The sequence below is a fragment of the Eucyclogobius newberryi genome, unplaced genomic scaffold (assembly GCF_026437365.1).
Source record: "Eucyclogobius newberryi isolate DKJ021-1_F unplaced genomic scaffold, fEucNew1.0.hap1 SCAF_11, whole genome shotgun sequence".
NCBI lineage: Eukaryota > Metazoa > Chordata > Actinopteri > Gobiiformes > Gobiidae > Eucyclogobius > Eucyclogobius newberryi.
Window position 1 is genome coordinate 36,923,035 of NW_027315735.1, and position 24,137 is coordinate 36,947,171.

General features: G+C 52.5%; 1 protein-coding gene across 2 annotated transcripts in view; it reads left to right on the top strand.

Annotated features, from left to right (window-relative positions):
• LOC140354821 (X-linked interleukin-1 receptor accessory protein-like 2) overlaps positions 1–17,336 on the top strand; it is a 32,950-nt gene extending 15,614 nt beyond the window's left edge. The window contains exons 6-12 of one of the 2 annotated variants that reach the window (XM_072440060.1): positions 5,744–5,889; positions 6,766–6,843; positions 6,947–7,063; positions 7,701–7,841; positions 10,890–11,108; positions 15,845–15,875; positions 17,201–17,336. In XM_072440060.1, coding sequence (XP_072296161.1) covers positions 5,744–5,889; positions 6,766–6,843; positions 6,947–7,063; positions 7,701–7,841; positions 10,890–11,108; positions 15,845–15,875; positions 17,201–17,289 — 821 coding nt within the window. In that variant the 3' untranslated portion in view covers positions 17,290–17,336. The remainder of the gene's footprint in view (positions 1–5,743; positions 5,890–6,765; positions 6,844–6,946; positions 7,064–7,700; positions 7,842–10,889; positions 11,109–15,844; positions 15,876–17,200) is intronic. The other variant, XM_072440061.1, reaches the window with a different exon arrangement.
• Positions 17,337–24,137: the final 6,801 nt, after the last annotated feature.

Sequence of the window (24,137 nt, forward strand, 5' to 3'; positions counted from 1 at the left end):
TGGTTTAGACCTGGTTTAGTCCTGGTTTAGACCTGGTTTAGACCTGGTTTAGACCTGGTTTAGACCTGGTTTATACCTGGTTTAGTCCTGGTTTAGTCCTGGTTTAGTCCTGGTTTAGTCCTGGTTTAGACCTGGTTTGGACCTGGTTTAGTCCTGGTTTAGTCCTGGTTTAGTCTGGAGCTAAATGTGAGAAAAGTGCAAACACAGACTTTTTACCTCGGTTTGTCCCTCGTACTTTAGCTCCTTCTTTTTCCTGCTCTTCGATCCGAGCGAGCGTAAAGTCTGAAGAGTCCTGAGCCAGCGTTTGTGTCACTGCCCTCGCCGCTCCTGTCAATCACCCGCCCGCTCCGGGACGGCCTGAAGTCCACTCGCTCAGCCAGATCACGAGCGGGCGTCCAGCTTTAGTGCCGCTCCCCTCGCGTTCAGGAGGAGCTTTAGTGCCGCTCCCCTCGCGTTCAGGAGGAGCTTTAGTGCCGCTCCCCTCGTGTTCAGGAGGAGCTTTAGTGCCGCTCCCCTCGTGTTCAGGAGGAGCTTTAGTGCCGCTCCCCTCGCGTTCAGGAGGAGCTTTAGTGCCGCTCCCCTCGCGATCAGGAGGAGCTTTAGTGCCGCTCCCCTCGCGTTCAGGAGGAGCTTTAGTGCCGCTCCCCTCGTGTTCAGGAGGAGCTTTAGTGCCGCTCCCCTCGCGTTCAGGAGGAGCTTTAGTGCCGCTCCCCTCGCGATCAGGAGGAGCTTTAGTGCCGCTCCCCTCGCGATCAGGAGGAGCTTTAGTGCCGCTCCCCTCGCGTTCAGGAGGAGCTTTAGTGCCGCTCCCCTCGCGTTCAGGAGGAGCTTTAGTGCCGCTCCCCTCGCGATCAGGAGGAGCTTTAGTGCCGCTCCCCTCGCGTTCAGGAGGAGCTTTAGTGCCGCTCCCCTCGTGTTCAGGAGGAGCTTTAGTGCCGCTCCCCTCGTGTTCAGGAGGAGCTTTAGTGCCTCTCCCCTCGCGTTCAGGAGGAGCTTTAGTGCCGCTCCCCTCGCGTTCAGGAGGAACTTTAGTGCCGCTCCCCTCGCGTTCAGGAGGAGGTTTAGTGCCGCTCCCCTCGTGTTAAGGAGGAGCTTTAGTGCCGCTCCCCTCGCGTTCAGGAGGAGGTTTAGTGCCGCTCCCCTCGCGATCAGGAGGAGCTTTAGTGCCGCTCCACTCGCGTTCAGGAGGAGGTTTAGTGCCGCTCCCCTCGCGTTCAGAATGTCCAGACATTCAGGAGGAGGTTTAGTGCCGCTCCCCTCGTGTTCAGGAGGAGCTTTAGTGCCGCTCCCCTCGCGTTCAGGAGGAGGTTTAGTGCCGCTCCCCTCGCGATCAGGAGGAGCTTTAGTGCCGCTCCCCTCGTGTTCAGGAGAAGCTTTAGTGCCGCTCCCCTCGCGTTCAGGAGGAGGTTTAGTGCCGCTCCACTCGTGTTCAGGAGGAACTTTAGTGCCGCTCCCCTCGCGTTCAGAATGTCCAGACATTCAGGAGGAGGTTTAGTGCTGCTCCCCTCGCGTTCAGGAGGAGGTTTAGTGCCGCTCCCCTCACGTTCAGGGGGAGGTTTAGCGCCACTCCCCTTGCATTCAGGAGGAGCTTTAGTGCCGCTCCCATCGCGTTCAGGAGGAGCTTTAGTGCCGCTCCCCTCGTGTTCAGGTGGAGGTTTGGTGCCGCTCCCCTCGCGTTCAGGAGGAGCTTTAGTGCCGCTCCCCTCGCAATCAGGAGGAGCTTTAGTGCCGCTCCCCTCGTGTTCAGGAGGAGCATTAGTGCCGCTCCCCTCGCGTTCAGGAGGAACTTTAGTGCCGCTCCCCTCGCGTTCAGGAGGAGCTTTAGTGCCGCTCCCCTCGTGTTAAGGAGGAGCTTTAGTGCCGCTCCCCTCGCGTTCAGGAGGAGGTTTAGTGCCGCTCCCCTCGCGATCAGGAGGAGCTTTAGTGCCGCTCCACTCGCGTTCAGGAGGAGGTTTAGTGCCGCTCCCCTCGCGTTCAGAATGTCCAGACATTCAGGAGGAGGTTTAGTGCCGCTCCCCTCGTGTTCAGGAGGAGCTTTAGTGCCGCTCCCCTCGCGTTCAGGAGGAGGTTTAGTGCCGCTCCCCTCGCGATCAGGAGGAGCTTTAGTGCCGCTCCCCTCGTGTTCAGGAGAAGCTTTAGTGCCGCTCCCCTCGCGTTCAGGAGGAGGTTTAGTGCCGCTCCACTCGTGTTCAGGAGGAACTTTAGTGCCGCTCCCCTCGCGTTCAGAATGTCCAGACATTCAGGAGGAGGTTTAGTGCCGCTCCCCTCGCGTTCAGGAGGAGCTTTAGTGCCGCTCCTCTCGCGTTCAGGAGGAGGTTTAGCGCCGCTCCCCTCGTGTTCAGGTGGAGGTTTGGTGCCGCTCCCCTCGCGTTCAGGTGGAGGTTTGGTGCCGCTCCCCTCGCGTTCAGGTGGAGGTTTGGTGCCGCTCCCCTCGTGTTCAGGTGGAGGTTTGGTGCCGCTCCCCTCGCGTTCAGGTGGAGGTTTGGTGCCGCTCCCCTCGTGTTCAGGAGGAGCTTTAGTGCCGCTCCCCTCGTGTTCAGGAGGAGCTTTATTGCCGCTCCCCTCGTGTTCAGGAGGAGGTTTAGTGCCGCTCCCCTCGCGATCAGGAGGAGCTTTAGTGCCGCTCCCCTCGTGTTCAGGAGGAGCTTTAGTGCCGCTCCCCTCCCGTTCAGGAGGAGGTTTAGTGCCGCTCCCCTCGCGTTCAGAAGGTCCAGACATTCAGGAGGAGGTTTAGTGCCGCTCCCCTCGCGTTCAGGAGGAGGTTTAGTGCCGCTCCTCTCGCGTTCAGGGGGAGGTTTAGCGCCACTCCCCTCGCATTCAGGAGGAGCTTTAGCGCCACTCCCCTCGCGTTCAGGAGGAGGTTTAGTGCCGCTCCCCTCGCGTTCAGGAGGAGGTTTAGCGCCGCTCCCCTCGCGTTCAGGAGGAGCTTTAGTGCCGCTCCCCTCGCGTTCAGGAGGAGGTTTAGCGCCGCTCCCCTTGCGTTCAGGAGGAGCTTTAGTGCCTCTCCCCTCGCGTTCAGGAGGAGGTTTAGCGCCGCTCCCCTCGCGTTCAGGAGGAGCTTTAGTGCCGCTCCCCTCGTGTTCAGGTGGAGGTTTGGTGCTGCTCCCCTCGCGTTCAGGTGGAGGTTTAGTGCCGCTCCCCTCGCGATCAGGAGGAGGTTCAGCGCCGCTCCCCTCGCATTCAGGTGGAGGTTTGGTGCCGCTCCCCTCGTGTTCAGGTGGAGGTTTGGTGCCGCTCCCCTCGTGTTCAGGTGGAGGTTTGGTGCCGCTCCCCTCGCGTTCAGGTGGAGGTTTGGTGCCGCTCCCCTCGCGTTCAGGAGGAGCTTTAGTGCCGCTCCCATCGCGTTCAGGAGGAGGTTTAGTGCCGCTCCCCTCGCGTTCAGGAGGAGCTTTAGTGCCGCTCCCCTCGTGTTCAGGTGGAGGTTTGGTGCCGCTCCCCTCGCGTTCAGGTGGAGGTTTGGTGCCGCTCCCCTCGCGTTCAGGTGGAGGTTTGGTGCCGCTCCCCTCGTGTTCAGGTGGAGGTTTGGTGCCGCTCCCCTCGCGTTCAGGTGGAGGTTTGGTGCCGCTCCCCTCGTGTTCAGGAGGAGCTTTAGTGCCGCTCCCCTCGTGTTCAGGAGGAGCTTTAGTGCCGCTCCCCTCGTGTTCAGGAGGAGGTTTAGTGCCGCTCCCCTCGCGATCAGGAGGAGCTTTAGTGCCGCTCCCCTCGTGTTCAGGAGGAGCTTTAGTGCCGCTCCCCTCCCGTTCAGGAGGAGGTTTAGTGCCGCTCCCCTCGCGTTCAGAAGGTCCAGACATTCAGGAGGAGGTTTAGTGCCGCTCCCCTCGCGTTCAGGAGGAGGTTTAGTGCCGCTCCCCTCGCGTTCAGGGGGAGGTTTAGCGCCACTCCCCTTGCATTCAGGAGGAGCTTTAGTGCCGCTCCCCTCGCGTTCAGGAGGAGGTTTAGTGCCGCTCCCCTCGCGTTCAGGAGGAGGTTTAGCGCCGCTCCCCTCGCGTTCAGGAGGAGGTTTAGTGCCGCTCCCCTCGCGTTCAGGAGGAGGTTTAGTTCCGCTCCCCTCGCGTTCAGGAGGAGGTTTAGTTCCGCTCCCCTCGCGTTCAGGAGGAGCTTTAGTGCCTCTCCCCTCGCGTTCAGGAGGAGGTTTAGCGCCGCTCCCCTCGCGTTCAGGAGGAGCTTTAGTGCCTCTCCCCTCGCGTTCAGGAGGAAGTTTAGCGCCGCTCCCCTCGCGTTCAGGAGGAGCTTTAGTGCCGCTCCCCTCGTGTTCAGGTGGAGGTTTGGTGCTGCTCCCCTCGCGTTCAGGTGGAGGTTCAGCGCCGCTCCCCTCGCATTCAGGTGGAGGTTTGGTGCCGCTCCCCTCGTGTTCAGGTGGAGGTTTGGTGCCGCTCCCCTCGTGTTCAGGTGGAGGTTTGGTGCTGCTCCCCTCGCGTTCAGGTGGAGGTTTAGTGCCGCTCCCCTCGTGTTCAGGTGGAGGTTTGGTGCCGCTCCCCTCGTGTTCAGGTGGAGGTTTGGTGCCGCTCCCCTCGTGTTCAGGTGGAGGTTTGGTGCCGCTCCCCTCGTGTTCAGGTGGAGGTTTGGTGCCGCTCCCCTCGCGTTCAGGTGGAGGTTTGGTGCCGCTCCCCTCGCGTTCAGGTGGAGGTTTGGTGCCGCTCCCCTCGCGTACAGGTGGAGGTTTGGTGCCGCTCCCCTCGTGTTCAGGTGGAGGTTTGGTGCCGATCCCCTCGCGTTCAGGTGGAGGTTTGGTGCCGCTCCCCTCGCGTTCAGGTGGAGGTTTGGTGCCGCTCCCCTCGCGTTCAGGTGGAGGTTTGGTGCCGCTCCCCTCGCGTACAGGTAGAGGTTTGGTGCAGCTCCCCTCGTGTTCAGGTGGAGGTTTGGTGCCGATCCCCTCGCGTTCAGGTGGAGGTTTGGTGCCGCTCCCCTCGCGTTCAGGTGGAGGTTTGGTGCCGCTCCCCTCGCGTTCAGGTGGAGGTTTGGTGCCGCTCCCCTCGCGTTCAGGTGGAGGTTTGGTGCTGCTCCCCTCACGTTCAGGTGGAGGTTTAGTGCCGCTCCCCTCGCGATCAGGAGGAGGTTCTGCGCCGCTCCCCTCGCATTCAGGTGGAGGTTTGGTGCCGCTCCCCTCGTGTTCAGGTGGAGGTTTGGTGCCGCTCCCCTCTTGTTCAGGTGGAGGTTTGGTGCTGCTCCCCTCGCGTTCAGGTGGAGGTTTAGTGCCGCTCCCCTCGTGTTCAGGTGGAGGTTTGGTGCCGCTCCCCTCGTGTTCAGGTGGAGGTTTGGTGCCGCTCCCCTCGTGTTCAGGTGGAGGTTTGGTGCCGCTCCCCTCGTGTTCAGGTGGAGGTTTGGTGCCGCTCCCCTCGCGTTCAGGTGGAGGTTTGGTGCCGCTCCCCTCGCGTTCAGGTGGAGGTTTGGTGCCGCTCCCCTCGCGTACAGGTGGAGGTTTGGTGCCGCTCCCCTCGTGTTCAGGTGGAGGTTTGGTGCCGCTCCCCTCGCGTTCAGGTGGAGGTTTGGTGCCGCTCCCCTCGCTTTCAGGTGGAGGTTTGGTGCCGATCCCCTCGCGTTCAGGTGGAGGTTTGGTGCCGCTCCCCTCGCGTTCAGGTGGAGGTTTGGTGCCGCTCCCCTCGTGTTCAGGTGGAGGTTTGGTGCCGCTCCCCTCGCGTTCAGGTGGAGGTTTGGTGCCGCTCCCCTCGCGTTCAGGTGGAGGTTTGGTGCCGCTCCCCTGGCGCACAGGTCCTTTTACGTTTCCTCTGTGTTCGTTTCCCAGCGTACATCGAGGACCTGGCGCGCAGCGTGGAGCAGAGCCGCAGACTCATCATTGTTCTCACTCCGGAGTTCGTGGCCAAACGCGGCTGGAGCATTTTCCAGATCGAGACACGGCTCCACGCCATGCTCGTCACCGGGGAGATCAAGGTACTTCTGACTTAATATCCCCATGTTTGCATTTTCATCAAAAAACGTCTTTGTTTGTCCCTGTGATGGTTGAATACGTAATGTCGGAGCGTTTGAATTGCCCGCCTTTGCCCCCTGGTGTCTCCTGAGAAACCCTGGGAGGAAGAGGAAGAGGAAGAGGGTGAGGAAGAGGGTTAGGAAGAGGATGAGGAAGAGTGAGGAAGAGGGAGAGGGAGAGGAAGAGGGTTAGGAAGAGGGTGACGAAGAGGAAGAGGGTTAGGAAGAGGGTGAGGAAGATGGTGAGGAAGAGGAAGAGGAAGAGGAGACTTCTGACTTAATATCCTCATGTTTGCTGCTTTAAAGCACCAGCCGAAAACAACTCTCCTGAGAAACCCTGACCCTTTTTTTATTAGGCAATGTTTTTGTACGAGATTATACTTTTATTTTATCTCTGAAGTCACTTTGTTCTCCTTTTGATTCAACACTTTTCACTCCAGCAGAAGGTTCTGGGTTCTCTCTTTCTTCTTCTTCTCTTCTTCTCCCACTTCCTCTTCTCCCCTTCTTCTCTTCCTGGTGCTTCCTGCATGATCCCGATGCTTGTGGATGTGAACCTCGCTCATCCCGCAGTGGAACATTTTCATCCACGCCTCATTAACATTTGACCGCTTTGATTTCTGCCAGGGTCTCATGAGGCTGTTGTAGACGGAGGGGAGGTTGCGTCTCTTTCGCTCCTCCATCTCCTGCTCAAACGTCTCACCTCACTCCTCAAACGTCTGATCTGAGGCTTTTAGATGACGATGCACCGCCCATTGTAAACCAGAATTTGAGTGTCTTCTGCGTCGCTTCAGACAAAATGTTCTATTATCTCTTCTTCTTCTCTCCTTCTTTCCTGTGCAGGTGATCATGATCGAGTGTCCCGACCTGAAGAACGTCATCAACTATCAAGAGGTGGAGGCGCTCAAACACACCATCAAGGTACATGGTCCTGGTCTGGACAGAAACGTGGTGCTGAACCCGCGAGGCACAAGTGTGAAAGGAGGAAAAGACTGGATTTCACTCTTTCTCTTCCCGTCCCCAGCTCCTGACCCTCGTCAAATGGAGAGGCGCCAAAAGTAACGACCTGGCCTCAAAGTTCTGGAAGCAGGTGGTGTACGAGATGCCGGGGAAACACCGGGAAACGCTGTCCAGGCGCCAGGTGCTGACCGGAGTTACATACAACTGTTCTGACCCTCAAACAAGACGGACATTTACCTCAACCAAAGCACGGGACTGTTTTTAGAGACTGGAAGAGGAAGAGGAAGAGGAAGAGGGAGAGGGTGAGGAAGAGGGTGAGGAAGAGGAAGAGGGAGAAGAAGAGGGAGAGGGTGAGGAAGAGGGTGAGGAAGAGGGAGAGGAAGAGGAAGAGGGTGAGGAAGAGGGTGGGGAAGAGGGAGAGGAAGGGGGAGAGGAAGAGGGTGAGTAAGAGGAAAAGAGTGAGGAAGAGGGTGAGGAGAGTGAGGAAGAGGGAGAGGAAGAGGGAGGGGAAGAGGGAGAGGAAGGGGGAGAGGGAGAGGAAGGGGGAGAGGAAGAGGGTGAGTAAGAGGAAAAGGGTGAGGTAGAGGGTGAGGAGAGTGAGGAAGAAGGAGAGGAAGAGGAAAAGGGTGAGGAAGAGGGTGAGGAGAGTGAGGAAGAAGGAGAGGAAGAGGAAAAGGGTGAGGAAGAGGGTGAGGAGAGTGAGGAAGAGGGAGAGGAAGAGGAAAAGGGTGAGGAAGAGGGTGAGGAGAGTGAGGAAGAGGGAGAGGTTTTAAGGATTTACAGTGGATAAAATAAACCCGGTAACGATCGGTTTTCAGGTGATGGACTCGGGAGAGCAGGGTCTGTTCGGCGACCTTCAGACCACTGTCTCCACCATCGCCATGACGACGACCTCTGCCTCACTGGCTCCGCCCAACGACAACCGACACGCCCATCACCAGGTTTGTTGTGAAGTGAAAGTAAAACGAGTGTTAAAGAGACATAATAAGCCCCTCCCCCTCGTCACAAACAGCTGCGGTGGTTTCGCGAGCTCCACGTCTCCGAGCCTCAGAGGTGGAGGTGATGTCAGAGGTGGAGGTGATGTCAGAGGTGGAGATGATGTCAGAGGTGGAGATGATGTCAGAGGTGGAGGTGATGTCAGAGGTGGAGGTGATGTCAGAGGTGGAGATGATGTCAGAGAGATGATGTCAGAGGTGGAGATGATGTCAGAGGTGGAGATGATGTCAGAGAGATGATGTCAGAGGTGGAGATGATGTCAGAGGTGGAGATGATGTCAGAGGTGGAGGTTATGTCAGAGGTGGAGATGACGTCAGAGGTGGAGATGACGTCAGAGGTGGAGATGATGTCAGAGGTGGAGGTGATGTCAGAGGTGGAGGTGATGTCAGAGGTGGAGATTATGTCAGAGATGATGTCAGAGGTGGAGATGATGTCAGAGGTGGAGATGATGTCAGAGGTGGAGGTGATGTCAGAGGTGGAGGTGATGTCAGAGGTGGAGGTGATGTCAGAGGTGGAGATGACGTCAGTGGTGGAGATGATGTCAGAGAGATGATGTCAGAGGTGGAGGTGATGTCAGAGGTGGAGATGATGTCAGAGAGATGATGTCAGAGGTGGAGGTGATGTCAGAGGTGGAGGTGATGTCAGAGGTGGAGATGACGTCAGAGGTGGAGATGATGTCAGAGGTGGAGATGATGTCAGAGGTGGAGGTGATGTCAGAGGTGGAGATGATGTGAGAGGTGGAAGGTGGAGATGACGTCAGAGGTGGAGGTGATGTCAGAGGTGGAGGTGATGTCAGAGGTGGAGGTAATGTCACAGGTGGAGATGACGTAAGAGGTGGAGATGATGTCAGAGGTGGAGATGATGTCAGAGGTGGAGGTGATGTCAGAGGTGGAGGTGATGTCAGAGGTGGAGATGATGTCAGATGTGGAGGTGATGTCAGAGGTGGAGATGATGTCAGAGGTGGAGGTGATGTCAGAGGTGGAGGTGATGTCAGAGGTGGAGATGATGTCAGAGGTGGAGATGATGTCAGAGGTGGAGGTGATGTCAGAGGTGGAGATGATGTCAGAGGTGGAGATGATGTCAGAGGTGGAGATGATGTCAGAGAGATGATGTCAGAGAGATGATGTCAGAGGTGGAGATGATGTCAGAGGTGGAGATGACGTCAGAGGTGGAGATGACGTCAGAGGTGGAGATGATGTCAGAGATGGAGGTGATGTCAGAGGTGGAGGTGATGTCAGAGGTGGAGATGACGTCAGAGGTGGAGATGATGTCAGAGGTGGAGATGATGTCAGAGATGGAGGTGATGTCAGAGGTGGAGGTGATGTCAGAGGTGGAGATGACGTCAGTGGTGGAGATGATGTCACAGGTGGAGATGATGTCAGAGAGATGATGTCAGAGGTGGAGGTGATGTCAGAGGTGGAGATGATGTCAGAGAGATGATGTCAGAGGTGGAGGTGATGTCAGAGGTGGAGGTGATGTCAGAGGTGGAGATGATGTCAGAGGTGGAGATGACGTCAGAGGTGGAGGTGACGTCAGAGGTGGAGGTGACGTCAGAGGTGGAGGTGATGTCAGAGGTGGAGATGACGTCAGAGGTGGAGATGACGTCAGAGGTGGAGATGATGTCAGAGGTGGAGGTGATGTCAGAGGTGGAGGTGATGTCAGAGATGGAGATGATGTGAGAGGTGGAGATGACGTCAGAGGTGGAGGTGATGTCAGAGGTGGAGGTGATGTCAGAGGTGGAGGTAATGTCAGAGGTGGAGATGATGTCAGAGGTGGAGATGATGTCAGAGGTGGAGATGATGTCAGAGGTGGAGGTGATGTCAGAGGTGGAGGTGATGTCAGAGGTGGAGGTGATGTCAGAGGTGGAGATGATGTCAGAGGTGGAGGTGATGTCAGAGGTGGAGGTGATGTCAGAGGTGGAGATGATGTCAGAGGTGGAGATGATGTCAGAGGTGGAGGTGATGTCAGAGGTGGAGATGATGTCAGAGGTGGAGGTGATGTCAGAGGTGGAGATGATGTCAGAGAGATGATGTCAGAGGTGGAGATGATGTCAGAGGTGGAGATGACATCAGAGGGGGAGATGATGTCAGAGGTGGAGATGATGTCAGAGGTGGAGGTTATGTCAGAGAGATGATGTCAGAGGTGGAGATGATGTCAGAGGTGGAGATGATGTCAGAGGTGGAGATGATGTCAGAGAGATGATGTCAGAGGTGTAGATGATGTCAGTGGTGGAGATGATGTCAGAGAGATGATGTCAGAGGTGGAGATGATGTCAGTGGTGGAGATGATGTCAGAGAGATGATGTCAGAGGTGGAGATGATGTCAGAGGTGGAGATGATGTCAGAGGTGGAGATGATGTCAGAGGTGGAGATGATGTCAGAGGTGGAGATGATGTCAGAGTGATGTACAACCGTGTGTTAACATTAGCATGTCGGGGCGAGCTAGCTTTTGTTTATTCCCCCATGGTAGTTCTCTCTGCTGCCAGTAGATGGAGCGCTAACACAAGTCACGTGTGGATTCATATGATTTAAGGTCATTTATGATATTTCAGCCCTTTGTGGAATGTTCCGCAGTTGGTCTTTAGGTCTTTATGACACTGACCTTTTGCCTGTGACCTTTTACTTGTGACCTGTGACCTTTTACCTGTGACCTGTGACCTTTTACCTGTGACTTTTGACCTTTTACCTGTGACCTTTTACTTGTGACTTGTGACCTTTTACTTGTGACCTTTTACCTGTGACTTGTGACCTTTTATTTGTGACTTGTGACCTTTTACCTGTGACCTTTTACCTGTGACTTGTGACCTTTTACCTGGAACTTGTGACCTTTTACCTGTGACCTTTTACCTATGACATCTGACTTGTGACCTTTGACCTTTGGCCTTTGACAGTGCTTTTGACCTGTGACCTTTGACCTTGTGCTTGTGACCTTTTCCCTGTGACCTTTGACATGTTATGTTTGACCTGTGACCTTGTGCCTGTGACCTTTGACCTTGTGCTCAGGTGGCCGAGATCCCGGACTATAATCACATGACGTTACCTTTGGGCGGCGGCCACGCGACGGCGGCTCAGATGAGACATTTCTGTCGCAGTTACGAGTTCCAGCTTCCAGCGCATGACCCGCCCCTCACCCCGCCCCTGGCCCCGCCCCCCACCGTACAGTTCTCCACTCTGGGCCCCGGGGGGCGCCACGTGTACTGCAACATCCCCATGACGCTGCTGAACGGACAGGTACCTGTGCGGGACGAGCGCTGCAGAAACTGAACATGTGCAGGAGCTGATTATGCGCAGGAGCTGAACATGTGCAGAAACTGAGCAGGCGCAGGAGCTGACCATGTGCAGGGGCTGAGCATGTGAAGGACCTGAGCATGTGCAGGGGCTGAGCATGTGCAGGAGCTGAGCATGTGCAGGAGCTGAGCATGTGCAGGAGCTGAGCATGTGCAGGACCTGAGCATGTGCAGGGGCTGAGCATGTGCAGGGGCTGAGCATGTGCAGGAGCTGAACATGTGCAGGACCTGAGCATGTGCAGGGGCTGAGCATGTGCAGGAGCTGAGCATGTGCAGGAGCTGAGCATGTGCAGGAGCTGAGCATGTGCAGGAGCTGAGCATGTGCAGGACCTGAGCATGTGCAGGTGCTGAGCATGTGCAGGAGCTGAGCATGTGCAGGAGCTGAGCATGTGCAGGAGCTGAGCATGTGCAGGACCTGAGCATGTGCAGGGGCTGAGCATGTGCAGGGGCTGAGCATGTGCAGGAGCTGAGCATGTGCAGGAGCTGAACATGTGCAGGAGCTGAACATGTGCAGGACCTGAGCATGTGCAGGACCTGAGCATGTGCAGGAGCTCTGAACATGTGCAGGAGCTCTGAACATGTGCAGAAACTGAACATGGGCAGGAGGCTTTCAGTCCCAATATTTATCATATTTATCATATTCATCATATTTATCTGAGTTTGAGTTGTGTTGGAGGAATACTTAAGTTACAAAATACAGAAAATATACTGCATTCAAATGTACAACAGACTCACGTTCACTGCACTGCACTCACAACAGACTCACGTTCACTGCACTGCACTCACGACAGACTCACGTTCACTGCACTGCACTCACGACAGACTCACGTTCACTGCACTGCACTCATGACAGACTCACGTTCACTGCACTCACGACAGACTCACGTTCACTGCACTGCACTCACAACAGACTCACGTTCACTGCACTGCACTCACGACAGACTCACGTTCACTGCACTGCACTCACGACAGACTCACGTTCACTGCACTGCACTCACGACAGACTCACGTTCACTGCACTGCACTCACGACAGACTCACGTTCACTGCACTGCACTCACGACAGACTCACGTTCACTGCACTGCACTCACGACAGACTCACGTTCACTGCACTGCACTCACGACAGACTCACGTTCACTGCACTGCACTCACGACAGACTCACGTTCACTGCACTGCACTCACGACAGACTCACGTTCACTGCACTGCACTCACGACAGACTCACGTTCACTGCACTGCACTCATGACAGACTCACGTTCACTGCACTCACGACAGACTCACGTTCACTGCACTGCACTCACGACAGACTCACGTTCACTGCACTGCACTCACGACAGACTCACGTTCACTGCACTGCACTCACGACAGACTCACGTTCACTGCACTGCACTCACGACAGACTCACGTTCACTGCACTGCACTCACAACAGACTCACGTTCACTGCACTGCACTCACGACAGACTCACGTTCACTGCACTGCACTCACGACAGACTCACGTTCACTGCACTGCACTCACGACAGACTCACGTTCACTGCACTGCACTAACGACAGACTCACGTTCACTGCACTGCACTCACGACAGACTCACGTTCACTGCACTGCACTCACGACGGACTCACGTTCACTGCACTGCACTCATGACAGACTCACGTTCACTGCACTCACGACAGACTCACGTTCACTGCACTGCACTCACAACAGACTCACGTTCACTGCACTGCACTCACGACAGACTCACGTTCACTGCACTGCACTCACGACAGACTCACGTTCACTGCACTGCACTCACGACAGACTCACGTTCACTGCACTGCACTCACGACAGACTCACGTTCACTGCACTGCACTCACGACAGACTCACGTTCACTGCACTGCACTCACGACAGACTCACGTTCACTGCACTGCACTCACGACAGACTCACGTTCACTGCACTGCACTCACGACAGACTCACGTTCACTGCACTGCACTCACGACAGACTCACGTTCACTGCACTGCACTCACGACAGACTCACGTTCACTGCACTGCACTCATGACAGACTCACGTTCACTGCACTCACGACAGACTCACGTTCACTGCACTGCACTCACAACAGACTCACGTTCACTGCACTGCACTCACGACAGACTCACGTTCACTGCACTGCACTCACGACAGACTCACGTTCACTGCACTGCACTCACGACAGACTCACGTTCACTGCACTGCACTCACGACAGACTCACGTTCACTGCACTGCACTCACAACAGACTCACGTTCACTGCACTGCACTCATGACAGACTCACGTTCACTGCACTGCACTCACAACAGACTCACGTTCACTGCACTGCACTCACGACAGACTCACGTGCACTGCACTCACGACAGACTCACGTTCACTGCACTGCACTCACGACAGACTCACGTTCACTGCACTGCATTCACAACAGACTCACGTTCACTGCACTCACGACAGACTCACGTTCACTGCACTGCACTCACAACAGACTCACGTTCACTGCACTGCACTCACGACAGACTCACGTTCACTGCACTCACGACAGACTCACGTTCACTGCACTGCACTCACGACAGACTCACGTGCACTGCACTCACGACAGACTCACGTTCACTGCACTGCGCTCACGACAGACTCACGTTCACTGCACTGCGCTCACGACAGACTCACGTTCACTGCACTGCGCTCACGACAGACTCACGTTCACTGCACTGCACTCACGACAGACTCACGTTCACTGCACTGCGCTCACGACAGACTCACGTGCACTGCACTCACGACAGACTCACGTTCACTGCACTGCGCTCACGACAGACTCACGTGCACTGCACTCACGACAGACTCACGTTCACTGCACTGCGCTCACGACAGACTCACGTTCACTGCACTGCGCTCACGACAGACTCACGTTCACTGCAATGCGCTCACGACAGACTCATGTTCACTGCACTGCACTCACGACAGACTCACGTTCACTGCACTGCACTCACAACAGACTCACGTTCACTGCACTGCACTCACGACAGACTCACGTTCACTGCACTGCGCTCACGACAGACTCACGTTCACTGCACTGCGCTCACGACAGACTCACGTTCACTGCACTGCGCTCACGACAGACTCACGTTCACTGCACTGCACTCACGACAGACTCACGTTCACTGCACTGCGCTCACGACAGACTCACGTTCACTGCACTGCGCTCACGACAGACTCACGTTCACTGCACTGCGCTCACGACAGACTCACGTTCACTGCACTGCGCTCACGACAGACTCACGTTCACTGCACTGCACTCACAACAGACTCACGTTCACTGCACTGCACTCACAACAGACTCACGTTCACTGCACTGCACTCATGACAGACTCACGTTCACTGCACTCACGACAGACTCACGTTCACTGCACTGCACTCACAACAGACTCACGTTCACTGCACTGCACTCACGACAGACTCACGTTCACTGCACTCACGACAGACTCACGTTCACTGCACTGCACTCACGACAGACTCACGTTCACTGCACTGCACTCACAACAGACTCACGTTCACTGCACTCACGACAGACTCACGTTCACAGCACTGCACTCACAACAGACTCACGTTCACTGCACTGCATTCACGACAGACTCACGTTCACTGCACTCACGACAGACTCACGTTCACTGCACTGCACTCACGACAGATTCACGTGCACTGCACTCACGACAGACTCACGTTCACTGCACTGCGCTCACGACAGACTCACGTTCACTGCACTGCGCTCACGACAGACTCACGTTCACTGCACTGCGCTCACGACAGACTCACGTTCACTGCACTGCACTCACGACAGACTCACGTTCACTGCACTGCACTCACGACAGACTCACGTGCACTGCACTCACGACAGACTCACGTTCACTGCACTGCACTCACGACAGACTCACGTTCACTGCACTGCGCTCACGACAGACTCACGTTCACTGCACTGCGCTCACGACAGACTCACGTTCACTGCACTGCGCTCACGACAGACTCACGTTCACTGCACTGCGCTCACGACAGACTCACGTTCACTGCACTGCACTCACAACAGACTCACGTTCACTAATATCAAACATGAATCATATTATTCTGTCGGATCAGTTTTTAACCCTGTTCAAAAACGTGTTTCCTGATCATTAGTTTGACAGTGTTTTCACCTGCACCCTAGCCCCGCCCACACCCTGTTCTGAGATTATTATTCATAATTCAGACTCATAACAATCTGCAGCTCGTTACAGTGAAACGTCTGAACAAACAGAATAACGACTTTTACAGACGTCAAAATGACTGAAAAACGGATGATTATTGTCGACTGAAGTGTTGCTCCTCTAGAGTTTTACAGTGTGTGCATGAGTTAACCCTTTCCTGTCTGTGCATGGACTCACCATCTTCCTCCCCCTCTTCCTCCTCCTCACCCTCTTCCTCTTCCCCATCCTCTTCCTCCCCCTCACCCTCTTCCTCACCTTCTTCCTCACCTTCTTCCTCACCCTCTTCCTTCTCCTCACCCTCTTCCTCCTCCTCTTCCTCACCCTCTTCCTCACCCTCTTCCTCCTCCTCTTCCTCTTCCTCACCCTCTTCCTCCTCCTCTTCCTCACCCTCTTCCTCCTCCTCCTCGTCTTCCTCTTCCTCTTCTCTCCCCAGGGCCTCGCTCCAGTGTCCTGGGGAAACAGAGGTCGGTTTAACCATGTTTCATCTTTATTTGCTCCGTCTAAGAACAAAGCATGTGTTCAGACCCCATGGTTCAGACCCCATAGTTCAGACCCCATAGTTCAGACCCCATGGTTCAGACCCCATAGTTCAGACCCCATGGTTCAGACCCCTTAGTTCAGACCCCATAGTTCAGACCCCATGGTTCAGACCCCATAGTTCAGACCCCATAGTTCAGACCCCATGGTTCAGACCCCTTAGTTCAGACCCCATAGTTCAGACCCCATGGTTCAGACCCCATAGTTCAGACCCCATAGTTCAGACCCCATGGTTCAGACCCCATGGTTCAGACCCCATAGTTCAGACCCCATGGTTCAGACCCAATGGTTCAGACCCCATGGTTCAGACCCCATTGTTCAGACCCCATAGTTCAGACCCCATGGTTCAGACCCCATGGTTCAGACCCCATAGTTCAGACCCCATGGTTCAGACCCAATGGTTCAGACCCCATGGTTCAGACCCCATTGTTCAGACCCCATAGTTCAGACCCCATTGTTCAGACCCCATGGTTCAGACCTGCAGCCACATTCATGTCGACTCAAAAAGCACGGTTCAAATCTCAGAACTTTATCGTCTGCTGCGGTGACGACGAACAAAACATTCCAAATATGAATGAAGTTTAAAGGCGGTTTTGTGCTTTTTGTGCTGTTGTGTTTCTAAATCTGTCTAAAGTCGTGAAAAAGACCGACGTCGACACCTCCACGTGACGTTTGTATGTTTAAAAAGGCAAAAGTAGAAAGAGTAGAGACAACACTGCCCCCCACAGGACGCAGTGGAACAGCACGGCACAGACACAGAATGTACGACTTTTAGACCGTCAACAAGTGTCTGAGAAATAAACATCTGTGACAAAAATCTGACTTTTGAATGTAGTTCCGGTTCAAATGGTTCAAATATGTTGGATTTTTAGAGATGTTTTTACCGACTAAAACAAATAAGATCTGACTAAGTGAAGGAAAGACGATTACCAAAGACATGTTTGATATTGTTGCATTAAATCAATATTTGCTCATAATTAGATGTCTTTATCGTGTTAAATTGGCGTTTTCCTCAGCTCGCTTCGATTTTTCACTCACTTTTTCAGATTTTGTGTTTGTTTGTTTGTTTGTTTTGCACGTTGTCTTTTACTTTCATTTGTCTTCATGTCGATAAATCTGTCCTTCCCGGCTCTGTCACCGCTCACTGTAGCATGCCGCTTTGCTTTTCTCACTTTGCCGTTAGCGGTTAGCTCCCATGCTAACGCCGTCGTCGCTAACGCCCCTTTTCCCTCTCTTTTCTTCCCCCTCGCAGGTTCCCAAGAGCAATACACTTGGCAAGAACCCCGACGTGCACATGAGCAGCACGTTTATCCCCCTCACCAACAGAGAACTAAGCTCTGACATCTGGTAGAACGCCGCGGAACCCAGCGCCACGCCCTCTACCAACTGTAAACCTGCCGCCACGGTTCCACTGCCGGGTCCCTGAACGCCAACGAGCGACCACCGAGTACGGAAGGACTCAGCAACTTTACGCAAGGAATTAGAAACTTTACGGAAGGACGCAGTAACTTTACGGACATCGAGCAGATTTAGTTTTTTGAAAACAGACTGTAAAGGAGGAGTTAGTTCGGGCTGAAAAAACACGTTCAAACTCGACATTTCCACGAACGAAGGGACGCGAACGTGACTCGGCGGACGCTCGGAAAGCCGCTCGTTGGCGCCGCGTTTGAGGAAGCTCGGCGGGCGCACGGACCTGGACAGACGCGACGCGGAACTTTGCCAGTCCGCCTTAAATAAAAGACTCGCCGCGACCATTTTAGCTCCGAAAAAGACGGCGGCGGCGTCTTTTTTTTCGTGCAAACATGGGAAAGATATCGATCTTTCGGAGACGATATATTCACGGCCGCGTTTCGATGGATTTGCGGAAGATACGGACGACGAATGGCCTCGTGAACCCCGTACTCACTGCTGACTGTCGCCTCTAGTGGCCGGGAGGGGAAGGACAACACCAAACTGAAGGCGGAAGCTTTTTCTATCTGCATGAACCACCCGTTTAGACGATAATAAATAGTGAAACAAATGATGGCACAATCATTTCTGTTGATATTTGTTCGACTAATTACAACGAAAAAGGGAAAAACCACGTGTCCCTCCAAAAAATATTCTCTTTTTTTATTACATTTAGTTGTTTTTTGGGACTTTAGAGAGTTTGTTGTTGGTTTGTTACAATATTCTGTACAGTTTTCATAACTTATGCCCAGGTTTATTCCACGGAGTGAGGTCTTTTTTCATGTATTTTACTTCTTTTTGCACTTTTTTTTGGAACAAAGTAACGCCGTGCGACTGAGCGCGCGAACGTGGAGCCACATTTTCATTTATCTTATCATTTAGCTCTGGATCATCGTCAAAAACAACATCTATTCAAAATGTGAAGGTGCAGAGCGGAACCTTTCCACACAAGCAATAATTCATACTATTTTTGAGATAAAAATGAGATTACGTTGATCCTTTATTGCTATAGTTGTTTTTTTTCTAAACGATGACACAACTGAGGGGTTTCTAAAGCTGCCCCGGGGCACACGGACAGAGGTGTGGCTGTCTTTACGTCGAGCCGTGTTTCCACTGGTTCATTTTGGAGCAGATTGTGGAGCGTAGCAGAACAGAGCCAGATGATTGGATCAGAGGGAAACGAGACCCAAAACAAGACCCAAAACAAGACCCAAAACAAGACCCAAAACAGGAGGACAAAACGCAGACGGAAACACAAACGAATCATTAGTTGCCAAACAATTAAACAAAAATTAGACAAAAACACGATTGAGAGACTATTGGCGACAATAGGTGACCTAAAGTGCCAAAAAAAAGCATAAAAATTGAGACCACAAGTGACCAAATACGACAAAAACTAAACTAGAAGCAACAAAAAAATTACAAAAACACGACTTAAAGCGATAGAAACACTTCATCTTCTCAAACTCTGACTTGATCTCGAGCTAAAGCGCCGTGTTTCCACTGAAGCTAACGACTATGTCGAGCCTTAGCGACACAAAGCTAGCGTAGCACGTTAGTAAAGGATGTTTCCTGTTTATGGCCGCACGGCACTCGCTTTGTCAAGAGCCAAAATCTGATATTTCCAGGTCATAATGTGTCTAACATTAGCATTAGCATTAGAATTAGCATGACATAAAGAGAGGTTCAAACGCGGCGTAGAGGCTTTGAGAGAAGTCAAAGAAATGAGGCAAAACTGTTCCTGTGCACGCTAACTTTAGCCACGCCCCTCACACATGCTAGCTTTAGCCATGCCCTTCACAGACACTAACTTTAGCCACGCCCCTCACACACGCTAGCTTTAGACACGCCCCTCACACACGCTAGCTTTAGCCACGCCCCTCACACACACTAGCTTTAGCCACGCCCCTCACACGCGTTAGCTTTAGACACGCCCCTCACACACACTATCTTTAGACACGCCCCTCACACATGCTAGCTTTAGCCACACCCCTTACACAAACTAGCTTTAGCCACGCCCCTCACACACACTAGCTTTAGCCACGCCCCTCACACGCGCTAATTTAGCCACGCCCCTCACACGCGCTAGTTTTAGCCACGCCCTCACACACTAGCTTTAGCCACGCCCCTCACACACTAGCTTTAGCCACGCCCTCACACACACTGGGATTACTAAACGTCTTTCTGTCAGCGTGACGTCGGTTACTCCTGGCGATTGGGTCTGAACAGGGCCGGTCCAAACGTGGCGCGTGTGCCGCTCGTAGCATTGATGTCACTCTCGTCGCTAACACAAATATGACTGTTAAAAGAAGCTTCGGGGTTTGAGCAGCGCAGCCACTCGAGTAGCTTTAAAGCGAGAACGTACGAGAGAGAAAACGGCCTTTTGCTTTCAAACGATGAATCCGACGTCCCGACAGTTACTTTGAGTGTCTCGTCCACGTCTCTGTCATTCTACAAGAGAAATATACCATGTTTTCCGGAATATAAGCCAAAAAATGCTAACGCTAACACCTTCAGCTACATGACGTATGCTAACGCTAACACCTTCAGCTACATGACGTATGCTAACGCTAACACCTTCAGCTACATGACGTATGCTAACGCTAACATCTTCAGCTACATGACGTATGCTAACGCTGACACCTTCAGCTACATGGCGTATGCTAACGCTAACATCTTCAGCTACATGACGTATGCTAACGCTGACACCTTCAGCTACATGACGTATGCTAACGCTAACACCTTCAGCTACATGACGTATGCTAACGCTAACACCTTCAGCTACATGACGTATGCTAACGCTAACACCTTCAGCTACATGACGTATGCTAATGCTAACACCTTCAGCTACATGACGTATGGTAACGCTAACACCCTCAGCTACATGACGTATTCTAACGCTAACACCTTCAGCTACATGACGTATGCTAACGCTAACACCTTCAGCTACATGACGTATGCTAACGCTAACACCTTCAGCTACATGACGTATGCTAACGCTAACACCTTCAGCTACATGAGGCACAGACAGAACTGTGGTAAGTGTCTGGTATGTTAACGTAACATATGAACAGTTATTCAGATAACTATAGCATAAAGAACATGCTAACAAGTTTAGCAAAGCATCAGTTTTACCCCAAATCACTAAATCCACTGAATTCTTCTTCCTCTGTGTCACTTCTAAACAACTCCACAAACTCCAGAGGTAGTTTTGGGGTCTCTTTAGCCCTCTGTTGCTGTTAGAACCATCCACACATCAGGAGGTGAGTGAGTGGACGCGTTGCGCTCATTAACTTTAGCCAAACATTGAGCGTTTCTTCTTCGTGAGCTTTAAACCAACATGAAAACAATAATATTTAAACCACGTCTCATTCCTCTGGTTGGAGCTTTTGTTTTATAATAATGATAATAATGATTTGAATTGTTCTATTCAATGGCAATATACCGTACAGTGGTTGTTCTTTCTGATTTCTAATATTTTCTTTGGACTGTTTCTTTTGGAATAATTTAACTGAAAGCAAATAAAAAAAAACTATACGAGTTGTTTTATACAAGTTTTGAGTGTACTTTGTACTTTATTCATACTTTTTCTTCAGGTGTACACTGCAATGTTTGTATTTATGTGAGTTTTGCCAGTGTTTAATGTATTTAAGGCGGTGGAGGATGAACGTGGTGGTTAAAATCACCTCTAAAGACCCGGGCCCCGTAAACCATGAAGGGTAAACACACCGATGACCTGGAGCGGTCCATCCTCATCTTTAGGGTCATGAATGAGTTTGTTTAAAGCGTTTCTTTATCACTTATTAACGATAAACACACACGTGCTCTCGCCGCACGTTTTCTGTTGGTCCCACTCGTACTTGAGCCTGTCCCAGTGACTTTGGGCCTCAGGCGGGTTCGCTTCGGACTCGGGCCGGTCGCAGGGTCAACACAGAGACACGCCCACTCGCTCGGGCTCAACTGTCACACACGAGACAGTGGGAGGAGTCAGAGGAGGAGTCAGAGAACCCGGAGAGAACCCTCGGTAACGGGCGAAGAACGTGCAGGCTCCGCCCAGTTCTGCCACCGTGAACCCGAATCCCACCAAGTGAAAGTACACGTGCAGTAACGCAGTACATGAAAGTACACGTGCAGTAACGCAGTACATGAAAGTACACGTGCCGGAACGCAGTACATGAAAGTACACGTGCAGGAACGCAGTACATGAAAGTACACGTGCAGTAACGCAGTACATGAAAGTAAACGTGCCGGAACGCAGTACATGAAAGTACACGTGCAGGAACGCAGTACATGAAAGTACACGTGCAGTAACGCAGTACATGAAAGTACACGTGCAGTAACGCAGTACATGAAAGTACACGTGCAGTAACGCAGTACATGAAAGTACACGTGCAGTAACGCAGTACATGAAAGTACACGTGCAGTAACGCAGTACATGAAAGTACACGTGCCGGAACGCAGTACATGAAAGTACACGTGCAGTAACGCAGTACATGAAAGTACACGTGCAGTAACGCAGTACATGAAAGTACACGTGCCGGAACGCAGTACATGAAAGTACACGTGCAGGAACGCAGTACATGAAAGTACACGTGCAGTAACGCAGTACATGAAAGTACACGTGCCGGAACGCAGTACATGAAAGTACACGTGCAGTAACGCAGTACATGAAAGTACACGTGCAGTAACGCAGTACATGAAAGTACACGTGCCGGAACGCAGTACATGAAAGTACACGTGCAGTAACGCAGTACATGAAAGTACACGTGCAGTAACGCAGTACATGAAAGTACACGTGCCGGAACGCAGTACATGAAAGTACACGTGCAGGAACGCAGTACATGAAAGTACACGTGCAGTAACGCAGTACATGAAAGTACACGTGCCGGAACGCAGTACATGAAAGTACACGTGCAGGAACGCAGTACATGAAAGTACACGTGCAGTAACGCAGTACATGAAAGTACACGTGCAGTAACGCAGTACATGAAAGTACACGTGCAGTAACGCAGTACATGAAAGTACACGTGCAGTAACGCAGTACATGAAAGTACACGTGCAGTAACGCAGTACATGAAAGTACACGTGCCGGAACGCAGTACATGAAAGTACACGTGCAGTAACGCAGTACATGAAAGTACACGTGCAGTAACGCAGTACATGAAAGTACACGTGCCGGAACGCAGTACATGAAAGTACACGTGCAGGAACGCAGTACATGAAAGTACACGTGCAGTAACGCAGTACATGAAAGTACACGTGCCGGAACGCAGTACATGAAAGTACACGTGCAGTAACGCAGTACATGAAAGTACACGTGCAGTAACGCAGTACATGAAAGTACACGTGCCGGAACGCAGTACATGAAAGTACACGTGCAGTAACGCAGTACATGAAAGTACACGTGCAGTAACGCAGTACATGAAAGTACACGTGCCGGAACGCAGTACATGAAAGTACACGTGCAGGAACGCAGTACATGAAAGTACACGTGCAGTAACGCAGTACATGAAAGTACACGTGCCGGAACGCAGTACATGAAAGTACACGTGCAGGAACGCAGTACATGAAAGTACACGTGCAGTAACGCAGTACATGAAAGTACACGTGCCGGAACGCAGTACATGAAAGTACACGTGCAGTAACGCAGTACATGAAAGTACACGTGCAGTGACGCAGTACATGAAAGTACACGTGCAGTAACGCAGTACATGAAAGTACACGTGCAGTAACGGAGTACATGAAAGTACACGTGCAGTGACGCAGTACATGAAAGTACACGTGCAGTAACGCAGTACATGAAAGTACACGTGCAGTAACGCAGTACATGAAAGTACACGTGCCGGAACGCAGTACATGAAAGTACACGTGCAGTAACGCAGTACATGAAAGTACACTTGCAGTAACGCAGTACATGAAAGTACACTTGCAGTAACGCAGTACATGAAAGTACACGTGCAGTAACGCATTACATGAAAGTACACGTGCAGTAACGCAGTACATGAAAGTACACGTGCCGCAACGCAGTACATGAAAGTTCACGTGCAGTAAGGCAGTACATGAAAGTACACGTGCAGTAAGGCAGTACATGAAAGTACACGTGCAGTAAGGCAGTACATGAAAGTACACGTGCAGTGACGCAGTACATGAAAGTACACGTGCAGTAACGCAGTACATGAAAGTACACGTGCCGGAACGCAGTACATGAAAGTACACGTGCAGTGACGCAGTACATGAAAGTACACGTGCAGTAACGCAGTACATGAAAGTACACGTGCATTAACGCAGTACATGAAAGTACACGTGCCGGAACGCAGTACATGAAAGTACACGTGCAGTAACGCAGTACATGAAAGTACACGTGCAGTAACGCAGTACATGAAAGTACACGTGCAGTAACGCAGTACATGAAAGTACACATGCCGGAACGCAGTACATGAAAGTACACGTGCCAGAACGCAGTACATGAAAGTACACGTGCCAGAACGCAGTACATGAAAGTACACGTGCAGTAACGCAGTACATGAAAGTACACGTGCCGGAACGCAGTACATGAAAGTACACGTGCCGGAACGCAGTACATGAAAGTACACGTGCAGTAACGCAGTACATGAAAGTACACGTGCAGTAACGCAGTACATGAAAGTACACATGCCGGAACGCAGTATATGAAAGTACACGTGCCAGAACGCAGTACATGAAAGTACACGTGCAGTAACGCAGTACATGAAAGTACACGT